The 20,979-nt window shown below is 37.8% G+C and overlaps 1 protein-coding gene and 1 long non-coding RNA gene across 2 annotated transcripts; both read left to right on the forward strand.

Annotated features, from left to right (window-relative positions):
* Positions 1–7,404: 7,404 nt before the first annotated feature.
* LOC145702121 (uncharacterized) lies at positions 7,405–8,263 on the forward strand. Its single transcript, XM_081779330.1, has 2 exons — positions 7,405–7,899; positions 7,938–8,263. Exons 1-2 carry the CDS (start codon positions 7,635–7,637, stop codon positions 8,261–8,263), a joined length of 591 nt encoding a protein of 196 aa, XP_081635456.1. The 5' UTR covers positions 7,405–7,634.
* A 659-nt stretch (positions 8,264–8,922) lies between these two features.
* Positions 8,923–11,971, forward strand: LOC145702851 (uncharacterized). The gene is made up of 3 exons (XR_014134336.1): positions 8,923–9,046; positions 9,083–9,271; positions 9,319–11,971. It is a non-coding gene; the product is annotated as an uncharacterized LOC145702851 (long non-coding RNA).
* The last annotated feature ends 9,008 nt before the right edge of the window (positions 11,972–20,979 follow it).

A 20,979-nucleotide genomic window follows, 5' to 3' on the forward strand; every position in this document is an offset into this window, starting at 1 on the left:
ATCTTTTGAAATTAAAAAAATCTTTATCCGTTCAGATTTTACGGCCCCGTGAGAAATAGGTTCTGGCGGAGCGCGGATCGAGCGAGCAGCGCCGCGCCGATGTATACCATTACCCTTAATATTTTTAGATCAAAAAGAGTCGTTGATCTTTTTGGCACCAGTTTGGAAACAAATTGCGACGAGTTCGGCCCAGGTACTGCTTCTTTTAGACGACCAGAAGTCCAGCGTATTTTCAGAGAGCAAGTGCAAGTTCTCTTGCATCTCAGGAAACGGAGACCGAATTGGGCCAAAGAACGCTGTCAAATGCGTTTGCAAAACGAAGAAAGGAAAAAGAGTTTGCGCATGGAAATTCAAAAAGAACGATGATTTCATCAAAGCGCAACTTGGAAATGATCCATCAAAGAAATGCGTTTGATTTTCTCAATTCTGTTGTTCGTTATTCGCAAAAATAAACTTGTATTCTCGCAAAAGACTTTTAAAAGAGCTGTTTACTTGTCTGACACGAACATTGCAACTTATCTCAATTAATGTAATAGTGATGCCTTCATTGCAATTGGAAAGTACGATGAAGAAAACGGCAATTGCAACTGCAATTTGTGTGCAACGTGCGAGAGGTGGTGGGACAGTCCGCCCTAAACTGAATAAACACTTTTGTTCGGAAGATTTCATAGCGTTTTTACGGAGGATTTGTTCTGAGACGTAACATATTTCATTAAAAAAATGCAAGTTTCAACGCATCCAAAAGGATTAACAAGAGAAGCTGTTGCGAAATGGCTGGAAGATTTTAAAAAGAAATTGAAAAGAACGACGAGCAGAGATGATTTGGATAGACTGATTTTGTCGGTGGAGAGATACGATTTTAAATTAGATTTTCATGCTAACTGGGAGGCGGTTATTTTTAAAAATGGAAAAGGAAAAGTTCTTGGTAGACAGACTTGGTTGTCAGAAGAATGGGAAATAACTTCATTTCAAAAAATGATCCTCGACAAAAATCCGCAACTCGAAGGTCGAATAATTAAACGCTCAGAACTAATAGAGGAAACCGGACAATGGATTATCGACGAATTTCTTCAGCAAAATTTAATTTCAGCCGGAGGAGAAGCGATTGTTCTTGAAGACAAATTTGGAGAATTGGAAGGGGCCGTTCGGGTTCAGGTTTTTGATTCGGCGCTTTTTACGGGGAAAACTGAAGAAATGGAATATGAAATTAATCTTTCGGAAGGTATTTTTTATTTTTTAAAATACAGTCGTTACGCACGGTTAGCGGACATTATAAACAAACGGACATTATAAACAAACGGACATTATAAACAAAACGGACATTATAAACATTTTTTAATTTATGAAAATCAGAACGGACATTATAAACAAAACGGACATTATAAACAAACGGACATTATAAACAAAATAAAAAATGTTTATAATGTCTGTTTGTTTATAATGTCCGTTTTGTTTATAATGTCCGTTGTAACTTTCAGAAATTCAAGAAATGTTTATAATGTCCCTTTTGTTTATAATGTCCGTTTCGGAATTCCATTGGAATCGTTACAAAGGATAAACTATACACATTTAAAGTGACCCTCCCTGGAGAAAACTTTTTCGAAATAAGAATCGAAAAAATTTAACCTATGATAAAATTTTTGATTAAGAAAGTCTACCCCTTCTAACGCAATGATTTTGCTACTTAAAAATGCAAGTCTACTCGAGGATTTGCTGTCAGATTGGTGATTCGCGCCTGTCAGAAGGTGAATTTATTCACAGATTCCTGTGCCCCTAACCACGGGGCTACGCCCCTTAGGTCCTAAAATGCCGGGGTCTAGTCTATGGTTACTTAGGGTTACCTTCGGTATCCCTAACTAACCCTAGCCTATCCCCCTCGGGTGAGTTAGTTCTGTCATTTTGCCCAGTGCCCCTAACACTAACCTCAAATTATAGATAGTACATATTGCTAAAATGATAAAATATATACTATCTATAAATTATAGATAGTACATATTGCAACAAATGGGCGAAAATTTCTAAGCTTTCGAAAGACTCCTTATATGGCTTATTAAGATGACAATAAAAAACCGAAAAAAATCGGATTTTCATGCTAGCTAAGTACAATTAATATGCATTTTTGCAATTTTTGAAGGCCAAAATCTCGGGGATAGATGTTCGTAAGGGGGTCATGTGACACATCAAAATGATCCTCAGAAAACTGGGAATCTTAAAATGTCAAACATAGACCCTTATCAAAGAGTTGAAAAAACAGGCGGTATCCCTTAAGTGTGTATAGTTTATCCTTTGTAACGATTCCAATGAAATTCCGAAATTGCAAACGGACATTATAAACAAAAGGGACATTATAAACATTTCTTGAATTTCTGAAAGTTACAACGGACATTATAAACAAAACGGACATTATAAACAAACAGACATTATAAACATTTTTTATTTTGTTTATAATGTCCGTTTGTTTATAATGTCCGTTTTGTTTATAATGTCCGTTCTGATTTTCATAAATTAAAAAATGTTTATAATGTCCGTTTTGTTTATAATGTCCGTTTGTTTATAATGTCCGTTTGTTTATAATGTCCGCTAACCGTTACGCACAATTCCGGACACTTTTTTTTTCAGCAAAAAGGGCCAAATGTCCGGAATTGTGCGGATTCTAGATGGAAAAAATTTTTGTTTTCAAAATGCTTGTTTTTTATTCAAAACGTAAAATATCGAGAAAAAAGCAGAAGCCAGAAAAGCCGAAGAAACAAGCAAGCATTCTTAGTTTTTTTGCAAGAAAATGATCAAGTAAAATAAATTTCAGTTAATGTTTCTCCTTGGATTTTATTGTGACATGTTTCGATCTTTGTTAGATCATTTTCAAACTAAAGAACAGCTACAGTAAGTCACAAATAATAGGGAGGGGCTCGAAACAATTCTGCATGCAGAACTATTCTGCAAAAAAAAGAACTATTCTGCAAAAAATGGAACTATTCTGCGTTTCGCACAACTATTCTGCCGAGTGCAGAACTATTCTCAAAATGTAGAACTATTCTGCAAAATACAGAACTATTCTGCACGAAAGCAGAACTATTCTTTATATCCAGAACTATTCTGCAATATAAAGAACTATTCTGCATTTCGTGAATATAGCACGCGACAGGCCTTCGGCCCTTACGCGCGCATTTTCTGGTAGGAAACTCATTGGGTTGGCAGGGGCAGTCTTTCTCTACCGCTGGGACTCCAATCTTTCGGAAATTTGAGTCTTTTTGGTGTTTATTTGTGCTTATATCCGTTTTGGCGGATGCAGAACTATTCTCCGGAAAATGCAGAACTATTCTGCATGCAGAATTATTTCGATCGAATAAGGGCGAGATTTGATCGAAACAATTCTGCATTTTGCAGAACTATTCTGCATGCAGAATTGTTTCGATCGTTTCCCAAATAATAGGAGAAAAGAATACCTTTGAGTTGTTATGAATTTTAAATAGGAAAAACGCAATTGAACAGAAAAAGCGAGGTGCAGTTGTTTTTGAGATGGAGCAGCTCCTCGCTTTTTCTGTTCAGTTGCGTTTTTCGTAAATTCATAACGACTCAAGGGTATTCTTTTCTCCTACTACTTGTGACTTACTGTAGCTGTTCTTTAGTTTGAAAATGACTCTAACAAAGATCGAAACATGTCACAATAAAATCCAAAGAGAAACATTCAATCTTGGTCAACTTATACGATATAAATTTCAGTTAATATTTTTTGTCGAATTGTCCGGAATTGTGCGTTTTTTAATTTTTTCCGTTTTCCTCTAAATGTCCGGAATTGTGCGTTACGGAATTGTGCGTAACGACTGTAGTTTCTCCTTTTAAAGGTCTAAACCAATTATCGGAAAATTTAATTTTGGAGAAATGAATTTTGAAACGATTAATTTAGGAAAAATGAATTTTTAAACGATTAATTTTTAAAAAATAATCTAGGACCGACTTATATTGGAAATCCAAATCTCTAGGATCCATTTTTGGATGACCAATAAGATTGCCGTATTTGGCCTACCGGCCAATCAAAACCCTTCTTCATAAAATCATTTCAAAAATTAGTTCTTCCCAAATTACTCGTTTCAAAATAATTTTATCCCCACTAATTGTTCCTAAATTATTTTATCCTCACTAATCGTTTCTCTACTAACTTCTCCAAAATTAAATTTTCCAAAAATTGGTTTAACCCCTTTTTAAGACTACGATACCGCGCAGACCGAGGAAAAAGATGACGCTGAAGTCATCCCTGTTCATCAAAACGTGATCAAAAACTTCTGCAACATCGAAATTTACGCGGTGAAAGACGAAAAAAGAGAGGACTGCCTCGGATGGATTACGATTATGGAGAAATGCGACTCAGATTTGAGAAGCAGACTGAAAAAGGACGATTTGAGCTTGGAGCAAAGGAAGAGAATTGCGATGAAAGTGGAAGAAGGAAGAGATTATTTAAAGAGCATTGGAATTTGGCATCAAGATCAGAAGCCGGAAAATATTTTGTTGAAAAATGAAGAATGCAAATGGATCGATTTTGGGACAATTGAAGAAGAGACTGGAAGGGAGAGCTACCGAAGGATGGGCTACGCGAGGAAAGGGAGCAAATATCGTGGTAATAGCTACTTGTGTAAGTTTTGAATTGAAAATATTTGGAAATAATTTGCTCGCGTTTTTTTTCTCAGATGCTGGATCAGCTGCCTTTTCGGAAAGTTATCAACTTTGTGGAAGATTAGGAGGAGATAGATCACAACTTCACGTTTTTATTCTTTGTGATTGGAAAACAGCGTGGAGTCTTCTTTTCAAGCCAATCGAAGAAAAAGAAAGAAAGAAAATCAAAAAAGAACTAAAGGTAAGAGCTTGTTTCTGCAATTGAATAAATATTTCAAGGCGTACAATGCTGAGTGGCTCTCAAGAGAAACTCCATCAACCGAAGAAATCGAAAACTTTTCAAAAATAATTTCTCTTAAAAACCCTTCTTGTGATTTTTGCGTTGACGATCCAAATTTGACAAAATCCTCAGCAATGGGTAATCTTAAACAAAAGCTGACACGACAGATCAATTTCGACTTCGAGAATGTGACGAAGAATGTTTTAAACCAAAAAGAAAGCAATCTTTGTGTTCCCATTTCAGTTTCTGTTCTTTTGAGATGGGCAATCAAAAATGATTTGAAATTTGATGATTGGATGATGGAAAATGATTTTACTCTCGAAAAAATCTTCACAACTCTGACAATGGTAATTTATCCGCGCAGTTTGGCTGGATTTAATCTCAATCCGAAAAAAGAAGAACAAGAATTTCAAGCGAACGAAATCGAATTGCTTCTCAGAAGAATGAAATTTGATACTTATCTGAATGAAAGTGGATGGGACAAATTATAATATATCTATTTAGAAGCGAAATTTGATTATGAAAAAGGTTTTTCAGGAGCAAAACTAAATATTCATTACAATTCTAGTTATCCTGCATCGCAACTTCACCTTTTCCCGCGCTATGACCGTCATCGGCTGTTACCTAAATCCCGACGACTCAATAATTTTCCATCAAATGGTGCTGGACCGAATCGAGAACTCCGAATTCATTCTCCAAAACTCTCTCATCGATCATTTCGGCTCTCAAATCAGAATCCCTCTTTCTCGCGACTTCTACGCTTCTGAAGAAATGATGAAGGACTGCTTCAACTGCTACAACGATTTTGTTTATTACGGAGAGAACAACGAGTTTCTTGCTTTGGTCAACGAAAATTTCAACATGGAAAAAGAAAAATGGTACCTCCTACCTCAAGCTTATTCAATAACTCTTACTCCACCTCAAGAATACTCACTAAGCTCTCAAAGCTCGGATTCACAAAGCCAGGTAAAATTTAATCCAGCTTTAATATTCTAATTTTAATCTCTAGGCGTCAATTTTTCGAAAAGTAAAAAAGAAACTTCAATCAGCAGGACGCCGCCTCAAGAAGTTTTTTCATTAAAAGATATTATTGATTAATAAAACACTTATAAAGAAAAAGAATTTTTATCCGGCTTTATTATAGAGTAATTGTCAAACGTCATAATTACTTTTTAATTTTGCGTTATATTTTCTCTATTCTGTGGTTCGTTTTTCGCAAAAATAAATATTCTTTCAAACGAATTTTTTTAATCATAAATAATATTTATTAAAGATCCGGGAAAGGTAAAAATGCAGCAAAAAGGAATGAACAAAGTACTATCTCCTCACATCGTAGCGTGAAAACTGTTTCGAAAGCTCCAGTTTCGTATTTCGACTGACATCTCCAAGCCGCCTCGAGAGCGAACCCTTCTTGTCCAGCGTAAAGCTCCGTGCCTCCTGGACGTTACAAACGAGCGATTCTAGCGTCGAAACGGGAACCTTGCGTTCGCTTTGTCGGGGGCGCGTTATTTCGTGGCTTTTGCTTCGCTGGGGCGGCGCTGGTTTCTGCGCTTTTCCGTCCTGCTCTTTTATCGGGTGCAGCTTGCGCAGACGATGGCACACCGTCGCACTAGATAGAGCATAGTTACTGTGTAATTTCAAGCCACTGGCACTTACGCTGGCCACTGATGGATGATATTCAAGTTGCCATTGGCGTCGCCCGCCATCTTCGTCTTCGGGGGCAACATAACATTACTCTCCTCCTTCATCAAATACTCATTTTAGGTCAAAACATGCTTTTATTCCACGAAAATTGTACATAAACTGCAAGAGCAAAAAATAATTTAGTACGTTCTTCGCGTAAGATTCGCCAAGACTTTGTATTTGTTCTGACCCAAACGTGGCTTGGAGTGGATCTCTTTGCTTGTGTGCGATTGCCGTGGCGATTGTTTTGATACTTTTTCCAGGTAAGAAATTACGGCCTTTATACTGTATTCTGTGCTCGGGAGTTGGAAGTTGTATAGGCCAAATATGCCCAGATTTTCAAAATGATAACATGCGAAACATGCGCAGCTTGCGAGAAATTATGATGAAAGGGATAGAAACTTGTCTCGAAATTCAATAAAGAGTTACGTTTAAAATATGCGATAATGAGCATGCGAAAAGATGCATCAAAATATAAGTGCCTGTTTTTTGAAGAAAATTTTCTTATCATAAATTATATTTGTTAAAGAACCGGGAAAAGAGGCTCCTTGTTGAGTCTTCCGAAGACTCGTTTTCCTCCATGAGTTCGCATTGCGAACTTCGCAAGCTCTACTCTAAATAATTGCTTGATACAAATATTTCGACTTTTCTCAATCAATGGTTTAGTGATGCCTTAATTGAACATGGAAAGTACAAAGATGAAAAAACTGCAATTGCAGTGTGTCCTTCGCGCGAGAGGTGGTTGGATGGTCCACCGTTGACTGAGTAAATATTTTAGTAACTCTCGGGCTTGGACGTGTATCACATTTTAATTGAAAAAATGCAAGTTTCCTCGCATCCAAAAGAATTGACTAGAGAAGCTGTTGAGAAATGGCTGCAAGATTTTAAAAAGAAATTGAAGAGAACGACGAGTAGAGATGATTTGGACAGATTGATTTTGTCGGTGGAGAGATACGAGTTTGAAGATATACATTGTGCTGGGTGGGAAGAGGTTATTTTTCAAAATGGAAAAGGAAGAGTTTTTGGAAAGAATTGGAAGGGAAATTTTTCAGAACAATGGGCAATGACTTCATTTCAAAAAATGATCCTCGGCGAAAATCCACAATTAGAAGGACGAAGGATCAAGCGCTTAGAACTCAAAGAAGAAACTGGAGAATGGATTATCGACGAATTTCATCAGCAAAAATTAATTTCAGCCGGAGGAGAAGCAATTGTTTTGGAAGAAAAATTTGGAGGATTGGAAATTGCGGTTCGAGTTCAAGCTTTTGATTCGGCGCTTTTTGTTGGGAAGACTGAAGAAATGGAATATGAAATTAATCTTTCGGAAGGTATTTTTATTTTTTTAAAATAGTTTCTCCTTTTTAAGACTACGATACCGCTCATAACGACGAAGAAGACGACGCTGAAGTTATCCCTGTTCATCCAAACGTGATCAAAAACTTCTGCAACATCGAAATTTACGCGAGCAAAGACGAAAAAAGACAAAACTGCCTCGGATGGATTACGATTATGGAGAAATGCGACTCAGATTTAAGAAGCAGATTGAAATTGGAAGATTTGAGCTTGGAAAAAAGGAAGAAAATTGCGATTGGAGTGAGAGAGGGATACAAGTATTTGTGGAACATTGGAATTTGGCATTACGATCAGAAGCGGCAGTTATCTAATTTTGGAAAAACTGAGGATGGATCGTAACAAAAAGGTTTGGTTAAGGAGGGATCATAACACTAAGGATTTTCCAAGGAAGGAACGTAACAAAAATTATTTACTAACGATGGAAAGAATTATTTGGAAACTTCGATTTTTCAAGTGCAATTTTAAGGGTGTTAGAGGCCTAACGGCCGAATTAAAACCCGCCAAAATGAAAGAGGGGGCCGAGAGCTTCATTTTAATGTGGGTTTCTTTAGGCCGGTAGGCCTCTAACACCCTTAAAATTGCACTTGAAAAATCGAAGTTTCCAAATAATTCTTTCCATCGTTAGTAAATAATTTTTGTTACGTTCCTTCCTTGGAAAATCCTTAGTGTTATGATCCCTCCTTAACCAAACCTTTTTGTTACGATCCATCCTTAGTTTTTCCTATTTTAGATAAACGCCTCAGAAGCCGGAAAATATTTTATTGAAAAATGGCGAATGCAAATGGATCGATTTTGGGATAATTGAGGAAAGTACTGGAAGGGAGAGCTATCGACGAATGGGCTACGCGAGGGAAGGGAGCAAATATAGATATTGTAAATATTTATGTAAGTTTTGAATTGAAATTATTTGAAAATAATTTGCTCGTGTTTAATTTTTTCTCAGATGCTGGATCTGCTGCCTTTTCGGTAAGTTATCAACTTTGTAAAAGATTGGGAGTAGGAAGAATAGACGAGTATTCACCACTTCACGTTTTGATTCTATGTGATTGGAAAACTGCCTGGAGTCTTCTTTTCAAACCGATCGAAAGAGACGGAAGAGAGAAAATTGAAGAAGAACTTAAGGTAAGAGCTTGTTTCTGCAATTGAAGAAATATCAAGGCGTGCAATGCTGAGTGGCTCTCGAGAGGAAATCCATTAACCGAAGAAATCGTAAACGTGTCAAAAATAATTTCTCTAAAGAACACGGCTCCGGATTTTTGCCTGGACGATCCAAATTTAACGAAATCGACGGCAATGGCGAGTCTCAAGCAAAAACTGACGAGACAGATCAACTTCGACTTCAAAAATGTGACGAAAAGTGTTTTAAACCAAAAAGAAAGTAATCTTTGTGTTAGAGATGTGCTGAATAAGGGTTTCACCAGCGCATAGGCGCACCCGAGCAAATGTCGTAAACTACATGTCCGCGAGTCCTCGGCACAACTCGACACTCTGATTCTGACACTCTGACTTTTGACACTCTGATACAAAGACAACCAAAAGATACTCCTTCTGAAACACTCCACCTTTTGATACACTCTGCTCTCTCCAGAGATCAATACAATCAACTGTAAACTTAACCGTGTTTGACCATCATGAGGCATGAGCAACTACAGTAGCATAAGGCAACGCCGCCCGGCCAAATATCCAGCACATCCGTTCAACTTCTATCTGGTGACTTCGAGAAAACAACAATGGTGCCCACAAGTAAGTCAGTAAGGTATGAGATACAAAGACTGAAAATCTATGGAATTCCGGATGCTCTTATTTCTCAAATAAAAGCTCATTACAAAATCGAATCAAAAAGAAATTTTCAAAGTGGACTCTTTGAATATTTCTTTAACATTCATGGAGAAGAAATCAGACCGCACTTATTAGCATGTCCTTTTTATCTGAAAGATAAAAATAAAAACGAACCCTACGCGAATCTTTACCTGGCTCTTGCCTTTCCCGACAAAAATCAAGTAACGGATGACCAATTTATGAAATTATATTCCTATGACGAACTATGGGAAAAAGTTCCGGAGAATATTGACAATATCCCAATATTTGATCCGAGAAATATTGGAACTGTCGAGAAAAACATCGAAAATTCTTTAGTTTTTCTGTATAAAAGACATATCATTGATAGGAAAACAATTTCAAATTTCAAATTTGGGCAATCTGATGAAATTTTTGATCCAGCTCAGACAGAAATTAAAACAGAATATTTTGGGGACAAAAGCTCAATAATTTCAATGATTCAATTGACTGATAAAAACCAATCCAATGCTTCAAAATTTAAGAGAACGAGGGATATTGAAAGTGAAAAATTAGCCAAAATCACAAGGTCTAAAATAAACTCGAACCCCGCGAAAATTTCGTATGACATAAATTTTCTTAGTTCTTCTGAAGATGAATCAGATTCTGGGTCATCAGTCATTCAGATGGGAACCGATGGTCCTGGTTCTCGGGGAAAATATTTTTCAGAAAGAGATGCGTTAGTGAACAACATTGAGCATTCAGAAGAAATGAAAATGAGTCAAATAAAGAAATTTTCGGCTAACGACGATACTGATGGCCTGCTCTTGTGGGCGGAAAATCAGATTTTTAATCTAAAATTGCAAAACTGCAATAAGACATTATCTGATAGTGTGATTATAGGCTCTCTTATCTCAAAAATTGAAAATAGATCAGTAGCAGATGGAATTTCATCGAAATTACAGGATTTACAGAAACGAGGGATGCAAATTACGATAAAGAGATTTACCGCTTTAATAGAGGAAATAACTAGAAAAAGTGATGAGCTCATTATGACGGAAATAGAACTTATCAAATTTTATCCTGAAACAGAAACGGTTGATGCATTTTATCGACGACTTTTACGCAAAGTAAGAGCTTCGAAAATTTTTCCAGGAGACGGGGGGAAGAAATTTTGCGAAATGAACTTCCGTAAAAAAGTAGTTCAAGATAACAGTACGTTCCAAATTTTATCCATGGGATACCAAGGAGAAGAACTTATTCGTTTTACCGAAAACTTCCTTTCTCAAACGAGATTAGCGGATTTAAATAACATCCATGTCACAGACTATGGTGGTGAGAACCAAGACTTTTATGATCCTGTGAACGAACAAGATCAATGGCAATTAGGAGGTTATAATAATTATGAGCATTTTTCTGAAGGTCAGGAAAATTATTGCGCTCCGGAAGGTCAGCGGAACTCACATCAAAGAGCTGGAGATAATTGCGATAGCTTCGCACGAGATCAAAGCGGTGATAATTATATTCAGCCTTTCCCAGGGTCAGAGGAAAATCCAAATAGTCAGCATGAATATTATAATAATCTTGAGTATTTCCCGCGAAGAAATAAAATCAAACAATGTTATCACTGTTGGAGTAGACTCCATCTAATCAAGGATTGTCCGGACCTTCCACAAAAAGAAGGACAGAATGACAATGAATTCGAACCAGATGCTTTCCCGTTTAATGCATATTAGTATAATTCAATACTGGTGGACAAGTTCTTTTTAATTAGTTATTTGTATTTATATTGAAATAAAATAATAAAGATCTACGGTTTTAAGAGGGCAAATAAAAAGGCCTTAATTGCTTTATAAAAGGTACATAATGGAACATAGACTTTAAGCGAAAGAAAGAAAATTTGGGTGAGAATTTTCATGAAATTCAGATTAAAGATTCTTTTCGGAACAAAAATTATTCAAGATCAGATATCGAAACGTACGGGGCCCAAAGTACAATCAAGGTTTTTTCAAAGGAAAAACACAACATCGAAGAAATTCCGAATAAAAAAGGTGTTAGCTGACGAGCTAGAATTTTTGAATTTATTTTTTGCCCATCTTTTTCTTTTATTTCTTATGCGCGCAAGGATCTTAAAAAGGAAGAAATAAGTTAAAAAAAAATACCAAAATGATGTATAAAGATATTCGCATAACCAGAAAAAGAGTTTGCGTTTATTGATTTGAGCCAAAGGAAGGCAAATAAAGTAGAGAATTTTTGTCAGCAGGGCACTGACATTACAGTGGTGTGAGCAGTTTCCGCACCCCTAAAGTGCGGGTAAAAGGTGCGGAAACGCAGCAATCACTCCAGACAGAGAATTCATCTCTAGCGAGAGATTTTGTCACGTCGCGCCTCTTTCATCTAGAAAATTTATGTTGCCCTTGCTATTTTTTGAAAGAATTGCTGATTCAAAGCTTTTGAAAATATTAAATTTCCTGCAATTTAAAAGTCATACAACGGATTTTTGAGTTAAATTTTTGTTAATATTTATTTTTATCCAAAAATTGAAGGATGGACAGTTGTTTCTTCTTTTTTTGATAAGTTTTAGAAGAAGAAAAAGTAGGAGGACGATCGGAAAGGTTGGGCGATTTCTCGGACGAGTCGCTGGAACGGAAGCTTTCGGATGAGGAGCTCGGTCGATTTCTGGTATCGTCGGATTTCTCGGAGAGCGCCGATTGAAGCCGAGGAATTGGTAGAAGAGGGCCATCGACACCACGGAAATTTTCAGGTGGGGCGTCAGAAGGGAAGCTTTCGGATGAGAAGCTCGGTCGATTTCTGGTATCGTCGGATTTCTCGGCAACCGCTGGAGGGACGGGAAGCAGCGGGACATCAATTGCTTGAAAATTTTCATCAAAATCGAGCAATGGCGGAGGATCAATACGATTTTGATCGAGAATCCCTCCCTCCAACGGCGCTTCTCCAAATTCCTTCGCGGCTAAAATTTAATTTAGGTTTTTAATGATTTTAAGAACAAGATTACCTTCCAACTCGTTGATAATTTGCTGATCGTCAAGACTGGCCTCCACCCTCTCCCGAAGTCCAGCCTGTTCCCAACATTTAACAACGTAATTTTTCGGAAAGAAGCCAAGCAAAGTGGCGAATTTCAAGACGCATTCTTTTCTTTCTGGAGGTTTTGGCTGTGCAAAGCCAGATAGAAATGGAGATTTTTGTCTCGTCAACCAGCTTCTGTATTCCCTTTTAGCAATATTGAAGATATTTTGATCTAAATTTTTATTTTTGGCTTCCATAGGAAATAGAGAAAGGTCTAAAGTTTTTGTTTCCAAAGTAAATTTATGAACTTTTCACGTTCAACATAAAAACCTGCGGGCTGGCACCACGCGGTAGCATTTGGAATCAAGTAAAAAAGCTTCACAGAATCAAGGCCAAGGCTCTCCTCAACATTGCAATGAGCAGGACAGTTATCCAGTACAAGTGCAGCTTTTCGAGATCGGTCTTGATTCCACTTGTTGAATATCCGCATAAGCTCACAAAATAAAGGTCGGGTCATGTAACCCTTTTTTGATCGAAAGAAAAGACACTCTTGAACTTCTTCATCTTTTTTGACTTTGAAATACCTTACTTCATCGCTCATTTTTTCTCCTCGAGAATTTGTATACTCAATTTTTTTTGATTTAATGGATTTACCAAAGAGATTTCTAGGGAAAGAAGAAGCGATGAAAAAGGGGAAGATTGTCTGACCGGAGGAAGAAATGAATGAGCCCGCACTATAAGCGTCCCTTTCATCGAATCGATGGGTCATCGCGGTATCGAAGGATTTTACATAGTTTCCTTTACCGTTTGCCTGCCAGAAATTGAAACGGGTCTCATCCATATTCCACCTATCAGACTCTTCAAAACTAGACAAAGATTCCTTCAGCTGCTTTCTACATTTATCGACAGCGTCTTGTTTTACTAAGTACTTTTTGCCTATGATTTTTCGATGAGTTATTTCGTAGTCTTTTTTCAATGAAAGGATCCAGTGCGTGTTGAAAGTCAATTTTTTTATTGCTTTATCTTCTCTAAATTCAGGATATTTTTGAATGATGAAGCAATATTCCTGTATATTTATATTGCTAACAGCAATATAATGGCTTTCTGCAATGATTGTGTCCACAACTGTTTGACGAAACCGGTTCATTGATTTTGAAAAATAATTGACTCGAGTTGTTCTGGTGGAAGTGGTAGTGCATTCAAGTTTATCTTTATTTTTTAAAATACCTCTAAGAGTAGAAACGGATATAGTAAAATCTAGCTTCTCATGAAGAAGTTTTATCAGCCGTTTATAGCCTAAACTTTTATTTTTGTGATGAATTTCTACCACGGCTTTTTTCTGATGAAGTGTCAGCTTCTTGTTTGTCCGAAAAATTTTCTCTTTGACAGAATCGGTAATTCTACCGGGTGTGGTTTTCATTTTAAATTTTGAAGATTGATGAAAGCATGAAAATTTTAGCCCTTAAAAGGGCTTCATTCTTCTAGATTTGGCAAAATAGCCGGCGCGACGTGACCCTCATCTAGCGAAAAAGTGCGGGCTAGGGGTGCGGGAACGCAGCACTCACAAAGGGTGCGGAAACTCCTCACACCACTGTACCTGTTTAAGCCAAGGAAGGGCTTAATAAATGTTGAAAATGGTCAACATGGAAATTTAAAAAGTAACAGCCATAGAGGGGCTGATAAATTTCGGTCAACACGGGAGTTGACGCTAGTGCTTAAGCCAAGGAGGGCGAAAATGGGATTAATTGACCCATAAAGGTAAACGGAGAATTTTGTGAAGTGCTAGTAAGAGCACAAAAAGCCAATAAGGGGCTCAGTTAAAATAAAATTCGGGTCAACAAGAGGAATGAGTTGACGGTCATAAAAATAGCCAGGGGATGGCTACATGTAAAATTAATAATGACTTTCACTGATGAGTGAGAGGAAATTTATTTTTGAGTATCTTAATATAATAAAATAATAGAATTATCCGCCAGTTCGAGTTTATCACAAAAATGCAAAACTATGCCAGAATCCGTAATTGACATCAAAGGACCCATTAAGTTATTATTCTTCAACTTTAAATTTATATATTACTTCCACCGCAAAGTCATAAAACAATAAAAATAAATTACCGCTTTGCGATTGATCTTGACAATAATTATACACGTAATTGACATCTTAATGGAATGCGTGAAAATGCTTGTCCGGACCAATTCATTGATTTAAATTTGCTTTCTGAGACAAAATCAACCCTGTTATATTTTTGTCGGTATAACAGTGTTTTAGACACAATTGTTTATATCCAGGCTTTAGTTTTAAAACGACATCTGACCTGACTTGTATATAATTTTAATTAATTACTGCACAAACTTTCAACACGAAATATTAAAAAGAAAATGATTGTCTTTGTTAAAGGCAAATGAAAAAAAAATATCTAAAATGAAAAAGACCGGGAGTTATTCCCGCAACAAAAAAAAAATGAATTAAATCAATAAGAAACTGTATAATTCTGATTTTTTTTTGTTAAATTCGCTGTTAATACTTCACTGCAAAATTCTTAATTTTTTAAGATTATAACAACTAATTATTTCTGTTAAAAATATTCAAATTTTTTCTGCTTAATTAATCGATAATCTTTTTTAGCTGTCACACATTTATTCTTGTAATGAAAAATTTAATTATCTGTACAAAAATCTTAATTAATTTTGAATCAAACTCAAATTCTTTGGGAGGGAGGGATAAATGTATCTCAAAAAATCAAAAGAAACGATCAAAAATTGAAGTATCGAATGTCATCACAACGCATCAAGAAATTCATCAAAAACAACGAAGAGGGGGTTGGATAGAGATGTGCTGAATAAGGGTTTCACCAGCGCATAGGCGCACCCGAGCAAATGTCGTAAACTACATGTCCGCGAGTCCTCGGCACAACTCGACACTCTGATTCTGACACTCTGACTTTTGACACTCTGATACAAAGACAACCAAAAGATACTCCTTCTGAAACACTCCACCTTTTGATACACTCTGCTCTCTCCAGAGATCAATACAATCAACTGTAAACTTAACCGTGTTTGACCATCATGAGGCATGAGCAACTACAGTAGCATAAGGCAACGCCGCCCGGCCAAATATCCAGCACATCATTCAACTTCTAGTGTCCCCATTTCAGTTTCAGTTCTTTTGAGATGGGCACTCGAAAATGATTTGAAAGTTAATGATTTGGAAATGGAAAGTGATTTTACTCTCGAAAAAATCTTCACTCTTCTGACGATGATAATTTATCCGCGCAGTTTGGCTGGCTTCAATCTCAACCCAAAAAAAGAAGAACAAGAATTTCAAGAAAACGGAATTAAATTGCTTCTCAGAAGAATGAAATTCAAAACTTATTTGAATAAAAGTGGATGGGAAATTTTAAAACCACACTCGATAGACGCGAACTTTGATTTTGAAAGAGGTTTTTATAAATACCTAAATTCACCAGTCATAAAATATCTAGTCCTCCTGCATCCCAACTTCGCCTTCTCCCGCCCCCTTACTGTCACCGGCGCCTTTCTGAATCCCGACGGGTCAATATTATTCCACCAAATGGTGCTGGACCGAATCGAAAACTCCGGATTCGTTCTCCAAAACACTTTAATCGCTCATTCCGGCTCTCAAATCAGAATTCCTCTTTCCAGAGAATTCTACGCTTCTTACGAAATGATGGAAGATTGTTTCAACTTCTACAACGATTTTGTATATTTTGGAGACAACAACGAGTATTTGGATTTAGTCAACGAACAATTTAACATGGAAAGAGAAAAATGGTATCTTCTGCCTCAAGCTTATTCAATTACTCTTACTCCGACTCAAAAAGATTCAGTAAGCTTTTAAAGTTCGGATTCAGAAAATCAGCTTCAATCTAGCTTTTATATTCTAATTTCAATCTCTAGGCGTCAACTTTTCGAAAAGGAAAAAAGAAACTTCAATCAGCAGGCCGCCGCCTCAAAAAGTTTTTTCATTAAAAGATATTAAATAAAACACTGAAAAGAAAGATAATTTTTATAAAGCTTTATTCTGCACTGCAGAATCTGCAGTAATTATCAAACGTCATAATTACTTTTGAATTTTGCCTTTTATTTTCTCTACTCTGCAGTTCGTTTTCGTAAAAATAAATATTCATTTGACATTTTTTAATCATAAATAATATTTATTAAAGAGCCGGGAAAAGGTAAAATTGCAGCAAAAAGCAATGAAAAAAGTACTATCTTCTCACATCGTAGCGTGAAAACTGTTTCGAAAGCTCTAGCTTCGTATTTCGACTGACATCTCCAAGTCGCCTCGAGAGCGAGCCCTTCTTGTCCAGCGTGAAACTCCGCGCCTCCTGGACGTTGCAAACGAGCGATTCTAGCGTCGAAACGGGAACTTTGCGTTCGCTCTGTCGGGGGCGCGTTATTTCGTGGCTTTTGCTTCGCTGGGGCGGCGCTGGTTTCTGCGCTTTTCCGTCCTGCTCTTTTATCGGATGCAGCTTGCGCAGACGATGGCACACCGTCGCACTAGATAGAGCGTATGTAGTGCTTTTATTATTTGGAATGCCTTTTGCATCATGTTTTAAATCGACGCTGATCGCGGAGCGCGCTGGGCGCACCTACTACACCATTACAGTACAGCGACACTAGCCTGGCCGCGAGCGCGCGGCCTGTAAAACCAAACTCCTTCGTTTTCCGTGCTCCTCCTTGGTTTATAATGCTCCTCCTCGGATTTTAAAGCTCCTCCACGGAATTCCGTCCTCCTCCACGGATCTCTATATAAACTGTTCACTGTGCACACTTTCTCAGAACACTCACAGAGATAACTTAGAGTGCCAATAAACTACAAAACACAAACTTTTGTTTACTTTTTCTTTGTCCCTTGCAAAATAATAGCAAGCAGTACAAATTTGGTGACTGATACAAACGGCGAGAATTTACAGCGACAACAACTGTAAATTACAATTCCCTGAATACGATTGAAAAGAGCTGCTGTCACGATCGAAGAGAGCTGCTGTCACGATCGAAGAGAGCTGCTGATACGATTTTTGCTGATTTATTCTAAGGACAGGTTATAAGGTCCTTAATTATCAATTTATCCAGGGTAAACCTAAGCAAGCGGAGTTTAACCATAAGTTGAACCACCGACAAGTGAACCTTTAGGATCAGTTTTTGCACTTAAAAACGGACCTATTTTTTTTTCAAAAAGACTTAATTTTTCTGAACGCTTCAACAATGGCTGAAACTTATTTCAAACTTGTTGTCGATTTGAACAGAACGGAACTCGTGAAAATTTACGATTCACTTGATGGGCGAGTCTTCCCAACCCCCATCCCTATAAGTGACAAAGCTTCCGTTGCTGCGAATATCCTTCATTTGGACGACTCTATCCTTGCTCGCGGAAAGAAATACTTTTTCAAAAAAGACAAAGAAGCCTTTATTGAATATCTACCCACCTTTGCCACTGATCATCCAAATGTTGCAGATTCGGTTGAACAAAAATTTGCGAAAAGACATCACCGACTGGATCTCGATCGAATCAAGACATCAAAAGCGGCTAAAGATATTAACTCCTTGATGGCGAACCTACCCATCACGGACAGTGACATCGAGGACGAGCTCGATCTTTCCGACGACGAATCTGTCAATGAGGCGGATGCTACGGTTATTCCGAATGCACAGAACACAGATCCTCGCCCGAATATTAAGAAGGAAAAATCAGAATCAAAGCCACGAGTGCAAAAACCAAAATCTGCAGCGAAATCGGCTCCAACAATGTCGACGCCGATGCGAACATCATCAACATTGAAAGTCAAGCCGCCAAAATATGATGGAACTATCCCTATCGCTTCCTGGCTGAAAAACCTCGAAATATACGCCCGCTGCTCAAAATTGCAAGACAACGAGATAATTACAGTGGCGCTTACTACCTTACTGAATGAGTCAGAAGGAAGTCACATAATCGAGAGCTTGGAAGAAGAAGAACTGAACGACTGGGCAAAGTTTAAAGAGCGACTTGTCACAATGCTAGGAAAAACAGCGGACTTCTACAAAAGTGAGTTCAAGTCCTACAATCGCGGCTCAGACAGCTTCGGAATGTGCCTCAGCAAATTGATTAGCCTCTACAAACAAGGCTATGGTCAGAAAAATCTCGGCGAAAACGACAAATTGCTGATTATTGAGCGTTTTGCTGAAGCTCAAGATCCGAAAATCCGCGAACTGCTAATGCGAGAGAAATCGGCACTGACCCTTGAAAATATCGCAGTCCGATCGAGTGAAATCGAAAATAGCATGCCCAAACGTGACCTGAATTTCAGCATCAAAGCTGAATCCAAAAACGACAAAATGCAAGAATACATCAACCAAATGAAGGAGCTCCTCAAGAAAAACTCAAACAAGGATGACAAAAATCCTAAAAGCAAGAGGAGAGGAAAACGAGCTCGCCTTGATTTCGAGAAACTCAAAGGCCACTGCTTTTCCTACTCCAAAAACAAGACATGCCGGTACAAATCCAACTGCAAGTATGTCCACTCAGACACGGTGCCAAAGGATGTTATGGAGTACATAAACAAATTGGAGTGACTAGATTGCCCTGAAAAAGCGAAAATCTTTATGTGTCCAAACTCCAACTCCGCACCTAATAGTCTGAAATTTATTCTTGTCACCGTCGAAAATCTACAGTATCCGGCTATGCTAGACACCGGATGCTCTCGTACCTGTATCAAAAGCGACCTTCCTTTCGTTCGAAAAACTGAAAATTCCGATGTTGAACTAATGTGCGCAAATAACGAGATTATTCGCCCAAAAACGATGTGCTCTAAAGTGGAACTTCAAATCAACTCACCGGATGGATATTTTACCTTGAATTGCTCGCCTTTGGTGGTTAACGACCTTAGTGTACCGATTATACTCGGACTCGATTGCTTGAAAAGCTTGTCCTTCAATGCTGGAGAGAATTACGTAACGCTGGAAAATCACAGAGTCAATACAGTAACTCCAGAAAACGCGTCAAATCTTATCAAAATTTCAGCAATTATTGAAGTGGACCTCAAATCTGAATCAGAAGCCGCTTCACTTAAAAATTCCGAAAAACACGCGAGTCTCTAGCTAATGAAGTCAATTTTTCTCCGAAAATTGGAAGCTTTGGCGCCGCAACTGACGTCGAAAAAGCGATTCTTACTGAACTTGTTGAGAAGTATCGTCTCTCATTCTCAATGTCAAGTGACGATCTTGGTAAACTTCACGGATTCAGGTTCGCTTTACCAACTCACGACGAATCAAAATCGAGCCACCAACCACCACGACCGATTCCAGTGCACATCCGAGACCAAGTTGAAAACGAAATTGACAGTTGGAAAGCATTGGGAATTATCGAAGAGACACAATCTGATTTTAACATACCGCTGATTATTTTGAAGAAACCAGATTCAAGCATAAGAATAAGCCTTGACGCTAGAGGGTTAAATAAAATGCTTATCAAGGACAGATATCCCTTACCCCACATGCTCACTGTATTCAACAGAATTGGCGAAAAACTCACTTCCGGCGATGCGTGCTACATCAGTTCTCTTGATTATCACCGAGGTTACTGGCAAATTCAGTGTGCAGCAGAAGATTCTCACAAACTTGCGTTCTCCTTCGGAAATAAGCACTATCAAGCTAACAGAATGCTGTATGGCACCGCTACTGCGCCAAGTGCTTTTTCGCGGATAATGTCAAAGCTGATGAATCACCCTTCAATAATAATCTATCTCGATGATCTTATCTGCATCGACAGTGATTTCCAAAGCCACATGAAAACCCTAGAATTCATCCTGAAGCAATGTCAAGAACATGGACTTTTATTGTCCGCATCAAAATGTAACCTTTGCATGCGCGAAACAGAATTCCTTGGTCACAAAATCTCAAGAGCAGGAATCCAGCCCACAGATAAACACATCGATGCAATCAACAAAATAACAGTTCCAACATCAAGAAAAGAATTGAAGAGATATCTCGGAATGGTCACTTTTAACGCAAAATACGTCAAGGATGCGTCAATAATTCTAGCGCCTTTATACGAGCTCACCAGCCTGAAGAAAGAGTTTATCTGGACTGATCGACACCAGAACGCGTTTTCAAAAATGAACTCTGAGCTCACTAAAAAACCGACACTTGGCCATTTCAAACTAGGCTCAAAGCTCTTACTGGTAACAGACAGCTCTGGAAAAAGTGTCGGAGGAACATTGTACCAGTACCAAGATGACAAGCTCATTACCC

This window comes from Oikopleura dioica, chromosome PAR, assembly GCF_907165135.1.
Source record: "Oikopleura dioica chromosome PAR, OKI2018_I68_1.0, whole genome shotgun sequence".
NCBI classification, from domain to species: Eukaryota; Metazoa; Chordata; class Appendicularia; order Copelata; family Oikopleuridae; genus Oikopleura; species Oikopleura dioica.

Coding starts and splice junctions, on each gene's coding strand:
- LOC145702121 (XM_081779330.1), top strand. CDS start 7,635: ATGACTTCATTTCAAAAAATGATCCTCGGCGAAAATCCACAATTAGAA. Junction 7,900..7,937: donor TGAAATTAATCTTTCGGAAG/GTATTTTTATTT, acceptor CTCCTTTTTAAG/ACTACGATACCGCTCATAAC.